General features: G+C 38.5%; 1 protein-coding gene across 1 annotated transcript in view; it reads left to right on the top strand.

Annotated features, from left to right (window-relative positions):
• Positions 1–2,977: 2,977 nt before the first annotated feature.
• LOC150085460 (large ribosomal subunit protein P1-like) overlaps positions 2,978–18,136 on the top strand; it is a 41,462-nt gene continuing 26,303 nt past the window's right edge. Inside the window, exons 1-2 of the mRNA XM_090373268.1 lie at positions 2,978–3,085; positions 16,686–16,846. Of these exons, the coding sequence (XP_090229394.1) occupies positions 16,763–16,846 (84 nt within the window). The 5' untranslated portion in view covers positions 2,978–3,085; positions 16,686–16,762. The remainder of the gene's footprint in view (positions 3,086–16,685; positions 16,847–18,136) is intronic.

Below are 18,136 nucleotides of genomic sequence, written 5' to 3'. Positions count from 1 at the left end.
AGTCCATAGGTACCTCCCCTGAATCCAAAGTTTCTCTCATAGTTATGGCTAAATGTTTGCTTACTTCTTTTTCCGCCTCCTTTAACATAACCGGATAGATCTCATCCACCCCAGATGTCTTTTTCATGTTTATCTTCAACAATTTCTCCTCCACTTTGCTCTCAGTTATTAAAAAATCATTTAACTCACTACCATAGTTTATTATACCTCTGTTATTCCCCTCCCTGAATAACTCCTGATGGGTAAATGTAGATGCAAAATATTCATTCAGTTTGTTAGCTACCTGAACAGGATCATCAACAGTTGAACTATCGATGTCAAGTGGACCAATCTGATTCATCCCCTTCCTTCTAGTGTTTACATAATTAAAGAACCCTTTGCTGTTTTTCTTTGCCATCTCTTGCAAACTTTCACTAGTACTGGAGGACGTTTCCTTGGCTACAATGATTGGTATATACTTTCAGCATGATGGAGCTCCTGCATATTATAGCGGTGGTCCTAGTATTATTATTATTGCTCTTATATTATTTCTCCCTTATTGGGGGTTCCACCTCATATCGGGTATTGCTACTAAGTACACAGGGTGGTTGTTGTTATGTCTGGTGTTACTGTTGGTCGAGGAACTCTCTGACTATCCTACAGGTGTTCAGGATTGCGACTTTCTGGATTTCCATGTAGGTGTTCGCTGGGAGACCTATTGCTGATAGGCTGTTATGGCACCATACCTGCGGTTGACACGATGATCAGGATGGTCGTTACTTGTTGCATATGCCACATCTCTTTGATCTCCTCTCTGAAGTTAATGTACTTCCTAATTTTTTTCCCATGGGTTTTCTACAGGTTACCAGTGTTGGGTATCGCCATGTCAATCGGATAGGTAGCCTTTTCCTTCTTTTCCACAAGGGTTATGTCCGGTCTTTTGTTCGAGATTGTCTTATCCGTTATTATGGCACGGTCCCAGTGCAGCTTGTGGGTTGGGGTCTCTAGTACTGCTAGTGGTTCATACCTGTAGTATGGTGCACTTCCTTTGATCAACTGGTATTTCCTTACTGTCTGCGCGTGTAGTACAGTGGTATCATCACCGTCCTCCCCATACCGGGTGGAAAAGGCCCAGGTTCAAATCCCGTCGATGATGTGAGGAACTTTAATGGGATTTTTGCACTCCGTGACTGAGTTAGTCGGTCTCGGGTGTAGACAGCAAGATTTTTTACCCCAAGAATTGGGGTTTTCATCCAGCAAACAGGCAAATCGGCCAGAGAACACACCAAATATACAGACAAATAAATATATGGGTAGATGTAAGAAATTACGGGTGGCCCTATCATAATAATCTGAATTTTTGAATTCAGATTGTTAGTATTATTATTATTCAGATGATTATTAGGTGACCCTAATATAATAATCTGAATTTTTGAATCCTTACTAGCTTCTGATGTATTATCCTTGTTACCTGGTCGTGTCTATGAATGTACTCAGTCTGGGTACACTGGGATCACCTTGCATCCTGCGGTGATATGTTGGATCGTGTCTGAGGACAGGTTGCATCATCGACAGTGTCATTGGACACTCCAGGCTCCTTGACGATTTATAATCTATGCTTTTTGGTGTGGACTACCTTGTCTTGGATGGTGAGCATGAATCCTTCAGTCTTGGGGAAGTGCGTCCCGCACTTGAACTATGGATTCGAAGCAGTTTTATCTTTGTGATCTTGATTATTATTATTATCATTAGTTGAGGCATATGATGCAAGAAAGCATGCTTATAAAGCATAAACCAAAAAAAAAATATATTATTATTATCATCAGGTACATGGTGCAAGGAAGCCTGAGGCTTATTTTGCGCCAGCCAAAAATTCGCGAGTTACCCTGAGAGAGTCAAAAGTAGAACGGGATTACTAAGAAAGAGAAGAATAGTGATATCCAGCCCAGGATCCTGAGTGTGCCAAGCCCATACTCACCAGATGTGAGCCCCTGGGGATATCTCTTTATTGCTCTGCTCTAGAGCCACCCCCCCCCAAGGAAAGCAGTAAGCTAGGGGGTGATTATTACATTCAGAGGTTAAGGCTGGGACATGTGTCCGAGGTTACATGGAGCCACATGTGTGCTTAACCTGAAAGGAACAGTATTTATAGAATTCTTGAAAATTGTGGAACACAAGTACGATAATATTTGATCAAAAATATTGGATTAAACATGAACTATATGTACAAATATGCTGGATGAAATGTGAACTATATGTACAAATATATTGGATTAAACGTGAACTATATGTACAAATATGCTGAATTAAACGTGAACTACATGTACAAAAATGCATTTCCTTGGTTGAGGCAGTCCATATTTTTCTTCTGGTGATATACCTGTAAGTTATAACTAGAGATCTGTAGGTGTGCTTCTGGCAGAATTTATCCACGTCGATAGTTAGACTGTCTATCAAATCAATCGTGTTTCCAGGGAACATGCATCTCAGGACTTTGAGGTTGCTGAAACTGACATTCAGTGGGAACCTTGTGTCCAGTTGACTTCTTCCGGAAATTCGGGGAATTTTTATTAGGTCACTGATATCAGTGGTTTCAAGTCGTCCTGTGATTAGTCTGGCCAGTGTAAGGTTAGCTGCCACAGTTCGTTGTTTCCATGGTGTGACTTCGTAGATTTGGCCCCTAGAAATAGTTCATTCGCCACCAAGGTCTCCAGACCTCACTCCGTTAGATTTTTGTTTGTGGGGATAGATGAAAAGCGCAGTATACAAAGAAATGGTGAATACAAGAGACGAATTTTATTTGTTTATCACCAAACACACTGTGCACGTATTCACGCATCCCTGCAGTAGTTTTGCATATATTTATACTTCTGTTTTTTGGTGATTCCTTTCTATTTTTGACTCTCTCTCAGGGAATTTTTTTTTTTTTTTTTGCTGGTGCAGTATAAGCCTCAGGTTTCCTTGCACCATGTAGCTAATAATAATAATATCTCTTCAGCATTTTATATCTATTAATTCCGATTTCCATCACATGGGACCGCTAGTACACTGATATTTTAATATACTCAGACGCCATATTGACAATTTTCTGTCCCTGGCGGTAACGGTGAGTTCCTTCATTTTCATTCTTTTGCCTTTTCTTCAATGTTTTCATTCTTACTTCAATGTTTAGGATTTTCCGGTTAAACTTTACAAGCTGGTACCCTTCCGGTTGATCGTTGCGAGGAGGCGTGACGTCACTGCATATGAATAGCCCGCTATGGTTAGTCTTAGGGTGTTTATTCCCCATCCCCCTACCGCTGTTTTAAAATAGGGAACTCGTTTTCGGCTATTAAAACAGCGGTAAGGCGGGAGATGAACAGCCTAACCAAGACTAGGGCTGGGCATATCAATTACTTTGGTAAGAATGCACTGAACATGGCCGCCAGAACCGGAAAGTGCGTGACGTACATAGCTTTGGCGCGCCACGGCGGGGAGGGGAGAACAAGCCACATCCCACACGATAGATGTTTCTAGATATCACGGGACAACACGGCTGCCCAAACCGGACTCGTTTCAAGAGGATGGAATGGCACGTTAAAAAAGAAGAAACAATGTCCAAGCTGAAACGAAGAAAAGGGGACATTACGTTTAAACCAGTACAGAAATGATATTTTTTCTTTCTTTTTCCCCAAACCCCGCTTTTGTGGGGATGCTTCCCTCACACCTGGAAAGAATCTCAAACTAACATCCAGTAATAAACACTTGGAAAGAAATCGTGGTCAGAACTCTGCCTAAGTAACCTGTGTTGAATACAGAGCTCTGTAAATGGCCAGAAATGCATGCAACTAAAGTGACCAGATGTCAGTCTCGGATTTCTGTCATTTGTCCCGCGTTGCAAACTGTCTCGGATTGGACATGTAGCCTCCATACAAATCATTTGCATTATGTTTGCTGAGAACCAATGGGACAACGGAAAGATTTTTTCCCGTAGTAAATAAGTTGTGGACGTCAACAAAAAAAGAACTGACCGTAGAAACGCTGAAAACACTAACTTGTAGTACTGTATTGCTTCCGGGACAGCTTGAGACTAGATAAGCGCTGGAAGCATAACCACACACGTCCATCCAGCAAAAATGGACACTAATCTGTGGTTGAATGGCCAATCCCGTGCCCACGCATTGCGCGCACCACAAAGAAGTAAGATATGTTACTACTCTGTGGCACGCACAACTGTGCGCATTTAGTCTCTAACGTCTCCATTCCGTTAGTGTGTATTAAACTTTTTTACTGGATATACGTATTTATATTTAAGCAATGGATCCCAGTACTACAGGCCCATTTCCTCCCAAAATTTTAATATTTCTTAATATCCTATACATTATATTTATTATTCTATTTTTATTTGGTCAAACAGCTTCTGTACAAGAGAAAATCACAAGAAGTTAGCATTTGTCCGATTTTACGAATATTAGAAGGTCTGAATCACACAAGTTGTCTGTCCAACATGAGGGGGTACCTATATGTACTGAATTTCAGCCTTTCGGTGAAAAAAAAAAAAAAATATATATATATTTTTTTTTTTTTAAAAAGTGTGATATTTTATTTTATAAGTTTAGTTCAAAGAAGTATTTAATTTATATTTTGTATGTGAATATTTTTTTATAAATAAAAAAAAATATATATATATGTATATTGTTTTTAGGGGGTTATAAAATCCCCTCCCAGATGTTCTGCATTGGAATACTAAGGATCTGGTCACCTTAGCTTATGTTTGTGCACTGTATGTGTTGTTTAGTTGTATCTAGCTGTTTTGTCACCTGGCCTCCTCAGCATCTGTCCACACCACAAGGAGGTAGGCTACAACTGTGCGTGTACCAACTAACTTTTTTTTTTTTTTTTTTTAACCCGATTGTCATTGCGTCCTGGATGCATGCAAGGACATTAACACTCCAAAGCAGCTTACACTGGACAAATTTAAGAAATTAAATTCCAGATACATGAACAAACAATACACAGAACCAATATAATTCAGCAAAGATTATAACGAGAATTTCCTTATAAAAAGAGCAACACAATGATAATAAGGATAACTGTAATACAAACATGACACTGGTCACAATTCATTTAATCAAAACAAATATGTAAGTAAGATTGATTAAAAATTTTTTTATTTATATATATCTGTAAGAAATGAAGTTACTTCCCCCTTTTGTTTTTTATTCCAAATGCAATATATATATATATATATATATATTGAATGCATGCCTTTGGACAAAGATATGACCATGGAGTAGTTTCTTTTATTTTTAAATATATATATACCTGAAAGAAACAAAGTTACTTTCCCCCTCTTTTTTTTTTTTCATTTCAAATGGAATACATATATGTTGAATGCATGTCTTTGGACAATATGACCATGGAGTAGCTTCTTTTATTTTTGAGTATATATATCTGTAAGAACCAAAGTTACCCTCCCCCCCCCCTTTTTTTTTTCTTTCATTCCACATGGAATACATATATGTTGAATGCATGTATGTCTTTGCACAAAGATATGACCATGGACTAACTTTTTTTTTTTTGAGTATATATATATATATATATTTAAATAATGGCTTAAAGTTTAACATAAAATAAAATAAGAAAAGGAATGGGTGGTTGGGTTCTTTGATCTTTTCGCCTTTGCAACAATTTGTATGGCGATTGAAATTCAGCGATTCCATGACCATTATTGGCCTCGTGGTCCTCTGCCGATATGGGGCATAATGGTCAGTCTATTATTTTGATATTTTGTTTTGCTTTTAGTAGTTCTTTTAACCTTTTTTGGTGATATTTCACGTTTTTCGGAACTGGTACCTTTGAGGTGGGTACCGCTAAATTATATTATAATTGGCATTATTTTAAATTTGACATCGGTTTTATTAACTGGATTTAAAGTGCTAAATTATATAGGGTACAATCAGCTACTGTTTTATGTCTTATTACCTTCACTTTCCCTTTCCTGTTTGGTTTATTTTATTTTACGTTATTTTTATGTTAATTTTTCGCTCTACATTTTTGCCGTACTACTGGCTTATGTTTTTATTTTGTTTTATTTTGAATTATCGGATATATATATATATATCTGTAAGAAGCGAAGTTACTTCCCCCCCTTTTTTATTCCCCATTTCTCTCCCTTACCACCTAGCATACTATTCTCCTCTACACAAACTCTTCCAGTCACACACTGTATGTTCCGCAACATTCAACTCCTTCATAATCCTTGCATTCGAATCTCGTTGCACCCACATATACAACAAGAACACATCAGGCAAAGCCATCCTACTCTTGCAGAATCGTGACCTACTCCGCACAGATCTAGTCACTTGATCAGCATTCTCACCATGCATCACTCGACAAGACCATTCACATCCATCACTATCCTTCCTATCAACCACTTTCATCCCACTCCCACAAGATGGACACTCATACTCGTAGGCAATCAGACCAATATGCATACACCATTCAACCACACACACACAGCCTTTTGCCCCTTACTTTCGAAAACCATACAAAAACTGCTGACCCACAACAGCATCCATACTAAACATACTCAGCAAAATTAAAATTTAGAAAACATTCAAATTCAGTGTGAAACAAAACAAAAGAAAACTTGCAAACAATATGGGAAACATCCCAAATTCATATGGGAAACAGCAACCCCAGAGCAACGTATCAACTCTGTGGTACTACACTCTGATATACAGGAATTTTTCTAGCAGGGATAAGGAAGTGATTATTCCCTTGTATAAGGCAATGGTCAGGCCACACCTTGAGTACTGTATATAGGTCTGGAGGCCTCATTTCAAGAAGGATGTAGAGCTGCTGGAACGAGTACAGAGAAGGGCAACAGGATTAGTGAATGGAACAAAGGGTTACTCTTGCGAAGAAAGGCTTAAGTTTTGCAAATTACAGTGTCTGGAGACTAGGCACCAGCGAGGTGATCTGATAGAGGTGTATAAAGCCTTGAATGGTTTGAGCATGCTCAGTGCTGATGGGATTCTTCCTCTTGCTCAGAATAATCACTTGAGAGGGCATAAATTCAAATTGAGGAAAGAGATGTAGGATAGACGTGCGGAAATTTTCCTTTAGCCAGCAGGTAGTTGGTTGGTGGAACAGACTTCCATCCCTTGTCGTGGAAGTCGATAGTCTAAATAAATTTAAGGCTCAGCTGAACAGGTATTTCGAACGAATGGAGGGGTGAAGTGGAAGTGGGGTTTTTTTTGGCTGATGCTGCATAAGCTTGCTTTATTGCATTATATGCCTCTACTAATGCTAATAAAAAGAAAGTTACCTATTAATCTTTTCTGCTGAAGGGATACATACCGATGATGGCCTCGATGAATCGCAGAAACAGTGCCTTACCTGATACCTTCTTACCTGTGTGTTTCTGCATCCACATGTACCCCAGCCAGATACAGATCAAAATGATCCTGTACCTGATGTGTACCTTGAAGTCCTCTCTTGATGGTGCTCCACATTCCCTCAATGCTGTTCATATGAGCTCTGCTGTCTAGATCCTTGAAATGCATGCTGTGATTTACTCGAAGATGTTGAAAACCCTCATTCGCTAAGCATTTGTATACCCTCCAGCAGTCAGACACTATGGTTGATCCAGGAAGAATGTTGTCTTTGATTATCTGTATTAAGACCTCTGTACTCCTATTCTCTACAACGAAAAAACGACACGTCATTTTTTCTTTGTAGAGAATAGAGAATGAAAAAATGAAAATGTTTTTTCATACCAAACACCCACTTTCCTTCCCCTCACTTAACTCTGTTAAACTTTTGCTTCCCAAACGTACTCTCATCTGTCTCCACAATCGCTTCCTCTCCACCAAGCTTACCATTCTCCTCCATACAAACTTTCATACATACCTCTCGGCAAAAACTCTTCCAATCACACACCTTATGCTCCACAACATTCAACTCATCCATAATCCTTCCTATCAACCAATTTCATCCCACTCCCACAAGATGGACACTCATGGTCACGGGCAATCAGACCAACATGCATATGCCATTCAACCACACACACACAGCCTTTTGCCTCTTACTTTTGAAAACCATACACATCACACAAAGCCATCCTACTCTTGCAGAACCACGAACCGCCACACATCACTAGGCAAGACCATTCAACAGTGACCTTAACAAGTACAGGTCACTGTTGAAAAAAAGCCGTGAAATAGGGTTGAATTTGAAAGTGTCTGCAATTCTGCCCAGACACGATAGGAGGGAGTATATGATGAGAACCTTGTCGATCAATTCGGCCCTGGAAAGATTGTGCAAGGCTCGAGGGGTAGAATTTTTTTTCAGCCTGGACTGTACTTGTTAACAGGAGAGAATGCTTCTACAGGGATGGGATACACTTTTTTTTTTTAGCATTAGTAGAGGCATTTGATGCAAGAAAGCAAGCCTATGCAGCATCAGCCAAAAAAAAAACCACTTCCACTTCACCCCTCTGTTCATTCAAAATACCTGTCCAGCTGAGCCTTAAACTTATTTAGGCTATCAACTTCCACGACAAGGGATGGAAGTCTGTTCCACCAACCAACCACCCGCTGGCTAAAGGCAAATTTCCGCACGTCTATCCTACATCTGTCTTTCCTCAATTTGAATTTATGCCCTCTCAGGTGATTATTCTGAGCGAGAGGAAGAATCCCATCAACAATGAGCATGCTCAAACCATTCAAGTCTTTATACACCTCTATCAGATCACCTCGCTGGTGCCTAGTCTCCAGACACTGTAATTTGCAAAACTTAAGCCTTTCTTCGTAAGAGCACCCCTTTGTTCCATTCACTAATCTTGTTGCCCTTCTCTGTACTTGTTCCAGCAGCTCTACATCCTTCTTGAAATGAGGCCTCCGGACCTGTATACAGTACTCTAGGTGTGACCTGACCATTGCCTTATACAAGGGAATAATCACCTCCTTATCCCTGCTAGAAAAATTCCTATATATCATTGACAATACACCGTGAGCTACGCTTGCAGCCCATCTGCACTGCTCAGAGAACTTCATATCTGCCTGCACAACCACCCCCAGGTCCCTTTCATTCTCTACCACTGTCAGTGTAGTGCCAAAGAGTTGATACATTGCTCTGGGGTTGCTGTTTCCCATGTGTAGTACTTTACATTTGTCAATGTTAAACTTCATTTGCCACTTCTCAGCCCATCTGCTCAACCTTTCTAGATCCTGTTGCAGCAGCATAGTGTCAGTAGTGTCCTTGACAACCCTGCCTACCTTTGTATCGTCTTCAAACTTCGACATTAAGCTTGATATACCATCATCAATATCATTTCTGAATACAGAAAACAATAATGGACCCAACACTGAGCCCTGAGGGACTCCACTAATAACATTAGTCCACGACGAGCAGTGTCCATTGATTACCACTCTCTGTCTTCTCCCCCTCAGCCACCCCTTTATCCACTTAAATAGAAAGGGTGCAAGAATATTTGCTGATGCTATCGAGGCAGTGTTAGGTGGGTCGGAAAACTGCTAGATTGGGGGGAAACAAAGACGAATAGATTAACAGTAACCACTGGCAGAAGTGAAAGAGATTCTTGCACTGCTTCTATTGGAATGAGCAGAAGCCTGAAAAACAAGATGCAGGATATTTCAGAGACTGCCGGGAGTCATTGCGGTACAAGTAAACACATGGGTTGTGTTAGGGTAGCTAAGAATAGAAATAGGTGCATGTATACTTGCGTGTACACCAATGCTAGGAGTTTAGTAAATAAATTTCATGAATTTGAGGTATTGCTCAAAACATCAAAGGCAGATATTGTTGGGATATCAGAGACGTGGTGTCATACAGATATAAGGAATGCAGAACTGGAATTTGGGGAGTACAACGTCTACAGAAAGGATAGGAAGGGAGGAGGGGTTATGCTATTAGTTAAGAAACACATAAAATCCAAGGAAGTGAAGCCAGTCGACATCGCTGGAGAGTGCAGTGTCGAGTCAGTTTGGTGTGACATAAGCATTGGGAGATCAAAATTGAGAGTAGGGATGTGCTATAGGTCTAATGACTCTGATGAGTATAATAAGAAACTGTACAGGGAAATAGAGTGGGCCAGTAAATCAGAGAGTCTTATAATGGGAGATTTTAATTTCCCAGATATTGACTGGAATTTGGGGGCTGGTAACTCACACACTAGCAAGGCTTTTGTGGATTTATTGGATGATTGTTTTCTACATCAGCATGTTCGGGAGGCAACTAGAGGGAGGAATATTCTTGATTTGATTATCAGCAGTGATTCTTCATGCATTAAGAATCTGCAGATAAATGAACCACTAGGGGGCAGTGATCACAGTGTGCTGAAGTGGGATTTACTCAAAGAGGTAACTACCATTAGGGGTAAAGGGAAGGGTTATTGCTTTTGTAAAGGCGACTACGATGTACTGAGACAGTATTTAAATTCTATACAGTGGGACCAACTGATGATGTTACCAACAGCAAATGCAAAATGGGAAGCATTCAAAGAACTTATCTTGGAAGCTACTAGGCTTTACATACCAACTAAGAAATATTGTACAAGGTTTAGGCCTAAATGGATGTCAGATGAACTGATGAGGCATATGGCAGAGAAGAAACATGCATGGGACACATACAAATTAACACATGACACAGAAGCCTATGATAGAGACAAGTTGATCTGTAACCAAGTTACAAAGGAGATTAGGCAGGCGAAGGCAGATTACGAGAAATCTTTGGCAAGGGATGCAAAGAAAAACAGCAAAGAGTTCTTTACTTATGTAAACTCTAGAAGGAAGGGGATGAATCAGATTGGTCCACTTGATATCGATGGGTCAACTGTTGATGATCCTCCTCAGGTAGCTAACAAACTAAATGAATATTTTGCATTGACATTCACACATGAGGAGTTATTTTGCGAGGGGAAAGCCAGAGGTGTATTCAACTCTAGTAGTAAGCTAATGAATCTTGTAATAACTGAGAGTAAAGTGGAGGAGAAATTGTTGAAGATAAACACAAGAAAGGCACCCGGGGTGGATGGGATCTATCCAGTTATATTAAAGGAAGTAAGCAAACCCTTAGCCATAATTATGAGAGCTTCCTTGGACTCAGGGGAGGTACCCACAGACTGGAGATGTGCAAATGTGACCCCAATTCACAAAGGAGGATCAAAGGCTGACACAAGTAATATAGACCTGTGAGTTTAACTTCTGTTCCAGGAAAATTAATGGAGGCACTAGTTAAAGAAGCACTGCAGGATCATTTAGACAAGACTTCAGTTATAGCTCGGACACAGCATGGTTTTGTTAAGGGGAAGTCTTGCCTGACCAATTTGATTGGATACTATGATGCAGTCACAAAGGAACTGGATGCAGGGAATAACTTTGATATTATATACTTGGATCTTAGAAAGGCTTTTGATACTGTTGCACATGGAAGACTGCTGCACAAATTGGAGCAGTGTGACATTGGAGGCAAATTGCTGCTGTGGATAAAGGGGTGGCTGAGGGGGAGAAGACAGAGAGTGGTAATCAATGGACACTGCTCGTCGTGGACTAATGTTATTAGTGGAGTCCCTCAAGGCTCAGTGTTGGGTCCATTATTGTTTTCTGTATTCATAAATGATATTGATGGTGGTATATCAAGCTTAATGTCGAAGTTTGCAGACGATACAAAGGTAGGCAGGGTTGTCAAGGACACTACTGACACTATGCTGCTGCAACAGGATCTGGAAAGGTTGAGCAGATGGGCTGAGAGGTGGCAAATGAAGTTTAACATTGACAAACGTAAAGTACTACACATGGGAAACAGCAACCCCAGAGCAACGTATCAACTCTGTGGTACTATACTGACAGTGGTAGAGAATGAAAGGGACCTGGGTGTGGTTGTGCAGGCAGATATGAAGTTCTCTGAGCAGTGCAGACGGGCTGCAAGAGTAGCTCATGGTGTATTGTCAATGATATATAGGAATTTTTCTAGCAGGGATAAGGAGGTGATTATTCCCTTGTATAAGGCAATGGTCAGGCCACACCTAGAGTACTGTATACAGGTCTGGAGGCCTCATTTCAAGAAGGATGTAGAGCTGCTGGAACGAGTACAGAGAAGGGCAACAAGATTAGTGAATGGAACAAAGGTGTGCTCTTATGAAGAAAGGCTTAAGTTTTGCAAATTACAGTGTCTGGAGACTAGGTAGCAGCGAGGTGATCTGATAGAGGTGTAGAAAGCCATGAATGGTTTGAGCTGATGGGATTCTTCCTCTCGCTCAGAATAATCACCTGAGAGGGCATAAATTCAAATTGAGGAATGACAGATGTAGGATAGATGTGCGGAAATTTGCCTTTAGCCAGCGGGTGGTTGGTTGGTGGAACAGACTTCCATCCCTTGTCGTGGAAGTTGATAGCCTAAATAAGTTTAAGGCTCAGCTGGACAGGTATTTTGAACGAACAGAGGGGTGAAGTGGAAGTGTTTTTTTTTTTTTTGGCTGATGCTGCATAAGCTTACTTTCTTGCATCAAATGCCTCTACTAATGCTAATACTCATATGCAATCAGTCCAACACGCATACACCACTCAACCACTGCCTTTGCCTATCTCTTTCCAAACAATACAAATCTTCATATCCATCCAGTAGCATCCATACTAAATACAAAATTAAAGAGATAAATAAACTAAAAACTCACGAAGAATTAACTATGTAATAAGGAATAAATTAATTAGTAAAAATAAACTAAGTATTACTAAGTTCAAATGAACTATGTATTAATAACTAAAAATGAACTATGCGAAAGAGTAATATGAAAGAAAAAAATTAATTAGTAAAAATTAAGTATGTAAATATTAAATTAGAAACAATCAAAAAATAATTTAAAAATCTTTAAATCTTTCCACTTTAAGGCAAACAACAATAAAGGCACACCACATTGCAAAATCACAAAGAAAAGGAATGAACAAAGTATCCAGAATTGATAAGTCACATGATAAAAGTCACTTGATAAATTTATCAAGTATTGAAATGCACTATTGTAATCAAGATTGAATCACATGATAAAGTCACATGACCCAACTCAAGATACAATCAGCCACCTCCCACCCCAAGTCACGTTATTCTGTCAATCACGTACACCAAGTCACGTTATTCTGTCAATCACGTACACCAAGTCACGTTATTCTGTCAATCACGTACACAAAGAGGCGGCCACATTGCTCCACTCACTGCAGCTTCCAGTTTTGGCTGGTCATCATGTTGCCTCACTAAATGCAGTTTCTGGTTTTGGCTGGTGGCCATGTTGCTCCATTCATCACGTGACTTCTTCTGTTCTTTCTAATTAGTTAGCTTGCAGTCCTTCTTGTGAACTACCTATATTAAGTCCCTTATGATGCACTCAGACAAATTAAGAGTTATAGAGCCTAAAGCAACGAGAGAAAGTAGTGAAAATAATTAATTCTTTGTGCTCAACTTTTCACAAGGAATTAAAAAAAGTGAATGACTCAAAACGATCGGGAGCATGCTCTCGAGCCGCCATGCATGCCCTCTTTTGGAAATGAACAATGAAACTTTACTGAACAAAAAATTAAATGTTCGTACTTACATTCATAAATAGTTTTTGTAATCATCTATATCCGTTTCCCGCAACTCATTGAGGTTTAAATCTAAAGTGACCAGATGTCCCAATTTAGGCAGGACAGTCCCGCTTTTTACCTTCTTGTCCCATTGCCCGATTGAAGTACCTATTTGTCCCTCATTATAAAAGTTTCATTTATTGTAATACACAATAAAGGTACAGTATTTGTAAATATAAATAAAGATTGGCTAATTGCTGAGTACTGACCGAATTAAGTTGAACATCTACAGATCTTACACTGAAGCATACGGTACAAACACATATGCAAGTTCTGCAGCATATGGTGCATGACATTAAAATATTAATTAGATTATTGATTATAATTTATTCATTTTTGGAAAGTGAACATAGATATTATTATTGAAGAATAAGAACTGTTTATATTTGCCATTCTCGCTTCAACTTCCGGTTTCAGTGCAGCTCTGACATCATTCCGTAATGTCAGCTCCCACACTGAGTCACGTGGCCCTGCCAACCATAGACGCAAAGAGACTCCTCCCACTCCCCGATGACACAGGCAGCGAGTCAATTGTTCCTGCCAATCACTCCCCATCACGCGTCATGTAGTTTCCGGTTTTGTTTTGGCGGCGGCCATGTTGCCCTGCTAACTCATTTCATACCACATGTTTCAGAGCATACAGACCATGTCGAAAACAGGCCTGCATATTGCCTTTCATATTATTTTGATGGATGACCTCTGACGAAGACATTGAAATTATGAGTTATATGGCAATATGTTATCTTATTTTATTTTATCTTATATTATTATACTGGCGTAAACTAACCTAACCTGGTAAAAATTCACTGAACGGGGCAGCATAATAGATAATAGCCTCTGGTCAACCTATGTTGTGGCTCCTCTTTACTCCACCAAGCAGTCATCTGTTTTTTGGACAAATGAGTGATCCATGCCTTTCAGTAAATTTCTCCTGTCTATGCTTACACAGTCACAGTAGCTGAATATACCAAGTGATTTTGACAGTGATTCAAAGAACTAGTGAGCAGCGGTGTTGGGGGGGGGGTGAAGGCAACTGAAATATTAAATAAACTTTCCAAAGATGAAATGTCATCAAAACTTTGAAACTATGCCAAGACCTTTGCTGTGAAGAAAATGTTCCAAAATGTAATGTCATACAGGCAATAATTTAAAAAAAACTGTATGCATTATATCACCAATCTCCTAAAAACCAGCACGATTTAAGGATGATTACTAAAGAACTTGACATGGAAATTATAAAGATCGGGTGTGTTTTTTTTTGGTCATGACGGGCAGCTTGTAGCTTGCAGATGGTAATTGCAGTTTGGAAGAATTATCCTGCTTTGTGCAAACATTTTGAATCAGAAGTTAAATATTCGGGATTATTAAACTGACTTTTAAATCTGGAATTTCTTAATGATTTAGCACTAATGATTGACATCCTGTAGGAGCTCTTACCTTTCAGAAGCTTTACAAAGTTGCAGCATCACTATATATAGTAAAAGCAGATAAATTAATTATTTGAACTATCAATGCCATTGCTAATTTGGAAAATTCTTAAAGAAATTATGAAGCTAAAATTGAGACTGTGTTGAAGTCGAAGGAATTAAATTCAAAAGTAAAAACACATTTAAAAAATTACCTTGTGACAAGTTATTATGCTGCATTGTTTTATCTTTAAAGGATAGGTTATTAATGTAACAGTAATTTTAAATTAAATAAAGAAAATAATGATATCATTGACTATGAGCAATTGAAAGAAATTTTAAACATATGCTACTGGAAACGTGGAATATGGAAGAACTTTTGTCTCCATGGCAAGATGGTGAAAAACGAATAAGAAATTTAAGTTTTCTAATAAAATATGAAATAAAAATTAATGATTTTAGAGATTTTGTGGAATGAAATTGGAATGAAGGTCAAATTGAAGCAATGGAAAACCATTGCTTCAATTTGATCTGGATCATTACATCAAATCTTTCCTCTGTAATCATCGCTCAACTATTGAGCAAAGCATATTGACAACAGATATCTTACATATAAAAGAATATTTTGGAAAATAGTGCTTTTTCATGTGCACACTTTTTCTGCTCCCCTCTGTTTTTTTTATTTTTTAAAAATTTATATATCTTATATTTTGCATGACATGTTATTGGATATTGCTTTATGCAGCCATTTTCGTGGTTTTATATTTTTATTTCTTTCTTTTCTTAATTTTTATTTTTAACTTTTTTATATAACTATTTTCATAACCGTGCTTGTAAGCATCTGTGCCTTTTATAGGATAATGTAGATTTTAATAAATTGGTTCAGAAAATAACAGATTTAATGAATTAGCTTAATTAAAATTGGGGAATTATTCCAAAGACACTGAGTCATAAAAAAAAAAGTTTATCCATAGAGTAGAAAGTTATTATTATTAGCCATATGGTGCAAGGAAGCCGAGACTTCTGCTGCACCAGGAAAAAAAAAAAAAAAAAAAAAAATCTGAGTTACCCCGAGAAGGGGGGAGATAGAAGTAGAAGGGAATCACCAAGAAAGAGAAGAATGATGATATCCAGCTCAGAACACTGGATGTGCCAAGCCCATACGAGATGTGAGTCCTTGGGGTTATATATCATTACTCTGTGTATAAACATTTTTCATTGTAAGCTTTTGTAATTGTCTTTTTTATTTAAAACAATATCTACATAGTACAGTAATAAGATAATGTACTACTCTATTTATCCAATGCTATAAATGAGGGCGCCTCCGTAGCCAGGTGGGAAGGAGCAGCAGTGCGTAACACACGCTTCTTGATTAGTCCGGGGTTCGAGCCCGTCACCACCAAATACAGAGGATGCGGAAAGGTCCGGGAATGACCACTGCATATGCCCGGAGCAATATGGCCTTAGTTGCTAATGCTCCTAAAAACCAAATAAACAAACAACAAACAAGCTATAAATGAAATTACTGATTTTTTGCAATAGATTTTGTACTTCTTGGTGCAAAATGAACTAGTCCACTGAAATTTTGATTGGATGGCTACTGTGCAACTAAATGTTTAGTGCTAACATGATGAATAGGGATATTCTTAGCCAGTGAACTAATGTTTTTTTTCTATTTTAGAATACCAACCTTTGTTGGATGTTGTGATGTGTAAACAGAGTCGTCATTGAAGAAACTTGAATTATTAATCTTAGTCAATGTGTTTTAAAATGCTCTCAATAGATGAGTTAGCTTGTGTCTACAGTGCATTGATTCTTCAGGATGATGACATTGCAATTACTGTAAGTGATCAGTTTTTGTTATTTATTTTTTTAGTATTTAATATTTAGTATTAGTAATGGCCGCATGGTGCAAGAAAGGTCTTCCTTGCACCATCCCAAAAAAAAAACGAATAAAACAATGATAAAAAAATATAATAAATAAAATAAATAAATAAATAATAATAATTAGTAAAAGAAAAGAAAATTAAACCTATCATCCTATACGCTTCCCTGACCCGACGGTACTATCCAGATGACCTTTGAATTTCCCCAAACTGTCAGCCTCTACCACCCATGTAGGCAACTTATTCCAGTAATTTATAACTCGTTGGCTAAAATAAAACTTCCTGCAGTCCAATTGAAACATTTCCCCCTGTAACTTGAATTTATGTCCCTAGTTCTAGCATCATTTATAACCTTGAAAATTCCGTCCTCATTCATTTTACTGATGCCTCTCACAGCCTTAAACACCTCAGTCAAATCTCCTCTAAGGTGTCTAGTTTCCAAACTCTGCAACCCACATATTCGAAGTCTTTCTTCATATGGACACCCTTTTGTCGATCTCACCAGGCAAGTTACTCATCTTTGCACCCTTTCAAGAAGCTCAATGTCTTTCTTTAGGTGCGGTCTCCATACTCGAGCACAGTATTCCAAGTGTGGTCTAACAAAAGCCTTATACAATGGGATTATCACGTCTCTATCTCTACTTGCAAAAGTTCGATAGATCATCGATAGGACACCATGGGCCTTCCTTGACCTGTTTACAATGCAAAGAGAATTTCATGTCTGACCATACTGTAACACCCAAGTCCCTTTCCTCCAGTACTGGGTTTAGTTGAACTCCACCAAGTGAATAAGTTATTTTGGGATTACTGTTTCCCAGGTGTAATACCTTACACTTTGCTGGATTAAAGCATAGCTGCCATTTTTCTGACCATTCCTGAAGTCTATCTAGGTCTCTCTGAAGAAGCTCAGCTTGACAGTGATCATTAATCATGAACCATACATTATACAAGCCTTTTAAAAAAAAACAATGCCTGCCTATCTTTATTAATTTATATAAATCCCTGAAGTCATGTTTATCACAATGGTCACCCATCATTTAAAAAAAAAAAACTTCACCTGTGTGGTGAAGTCATTTTTTAAAAAAATGATGGATTGTCTTCTGTCTTATCCTGTTTCAGTTTCTCGGTGATTCAAGATCATCTGTGGGTCATTTGGGTGCAAATTAAACTGAATGATAGTACTCATCCATGTGACTACCCTCTTCACGATTCCTTCCAGTTTTGATCTTTTTTTTTCTACCCGTTC

This window comes from Mastigoproctus giganteus, chromosome 5 (assembly GCF_048544385.1).
Source record: "Mastigoproctus giganteus isolate SK-2022 chromosome 5, ASM4854438v1, whole genome shotgun sequence".
Taxonomy (NCBI): Eukaryota; Metazoa; Arthropoda; class Arachnida; order Uropygi; family Thelyphonidae; genus Mastigoproctus; species Mastigoproctus giganteus.
This window is presented reverse-complemented; position numbering and strand designations above follow the sequence as displayed.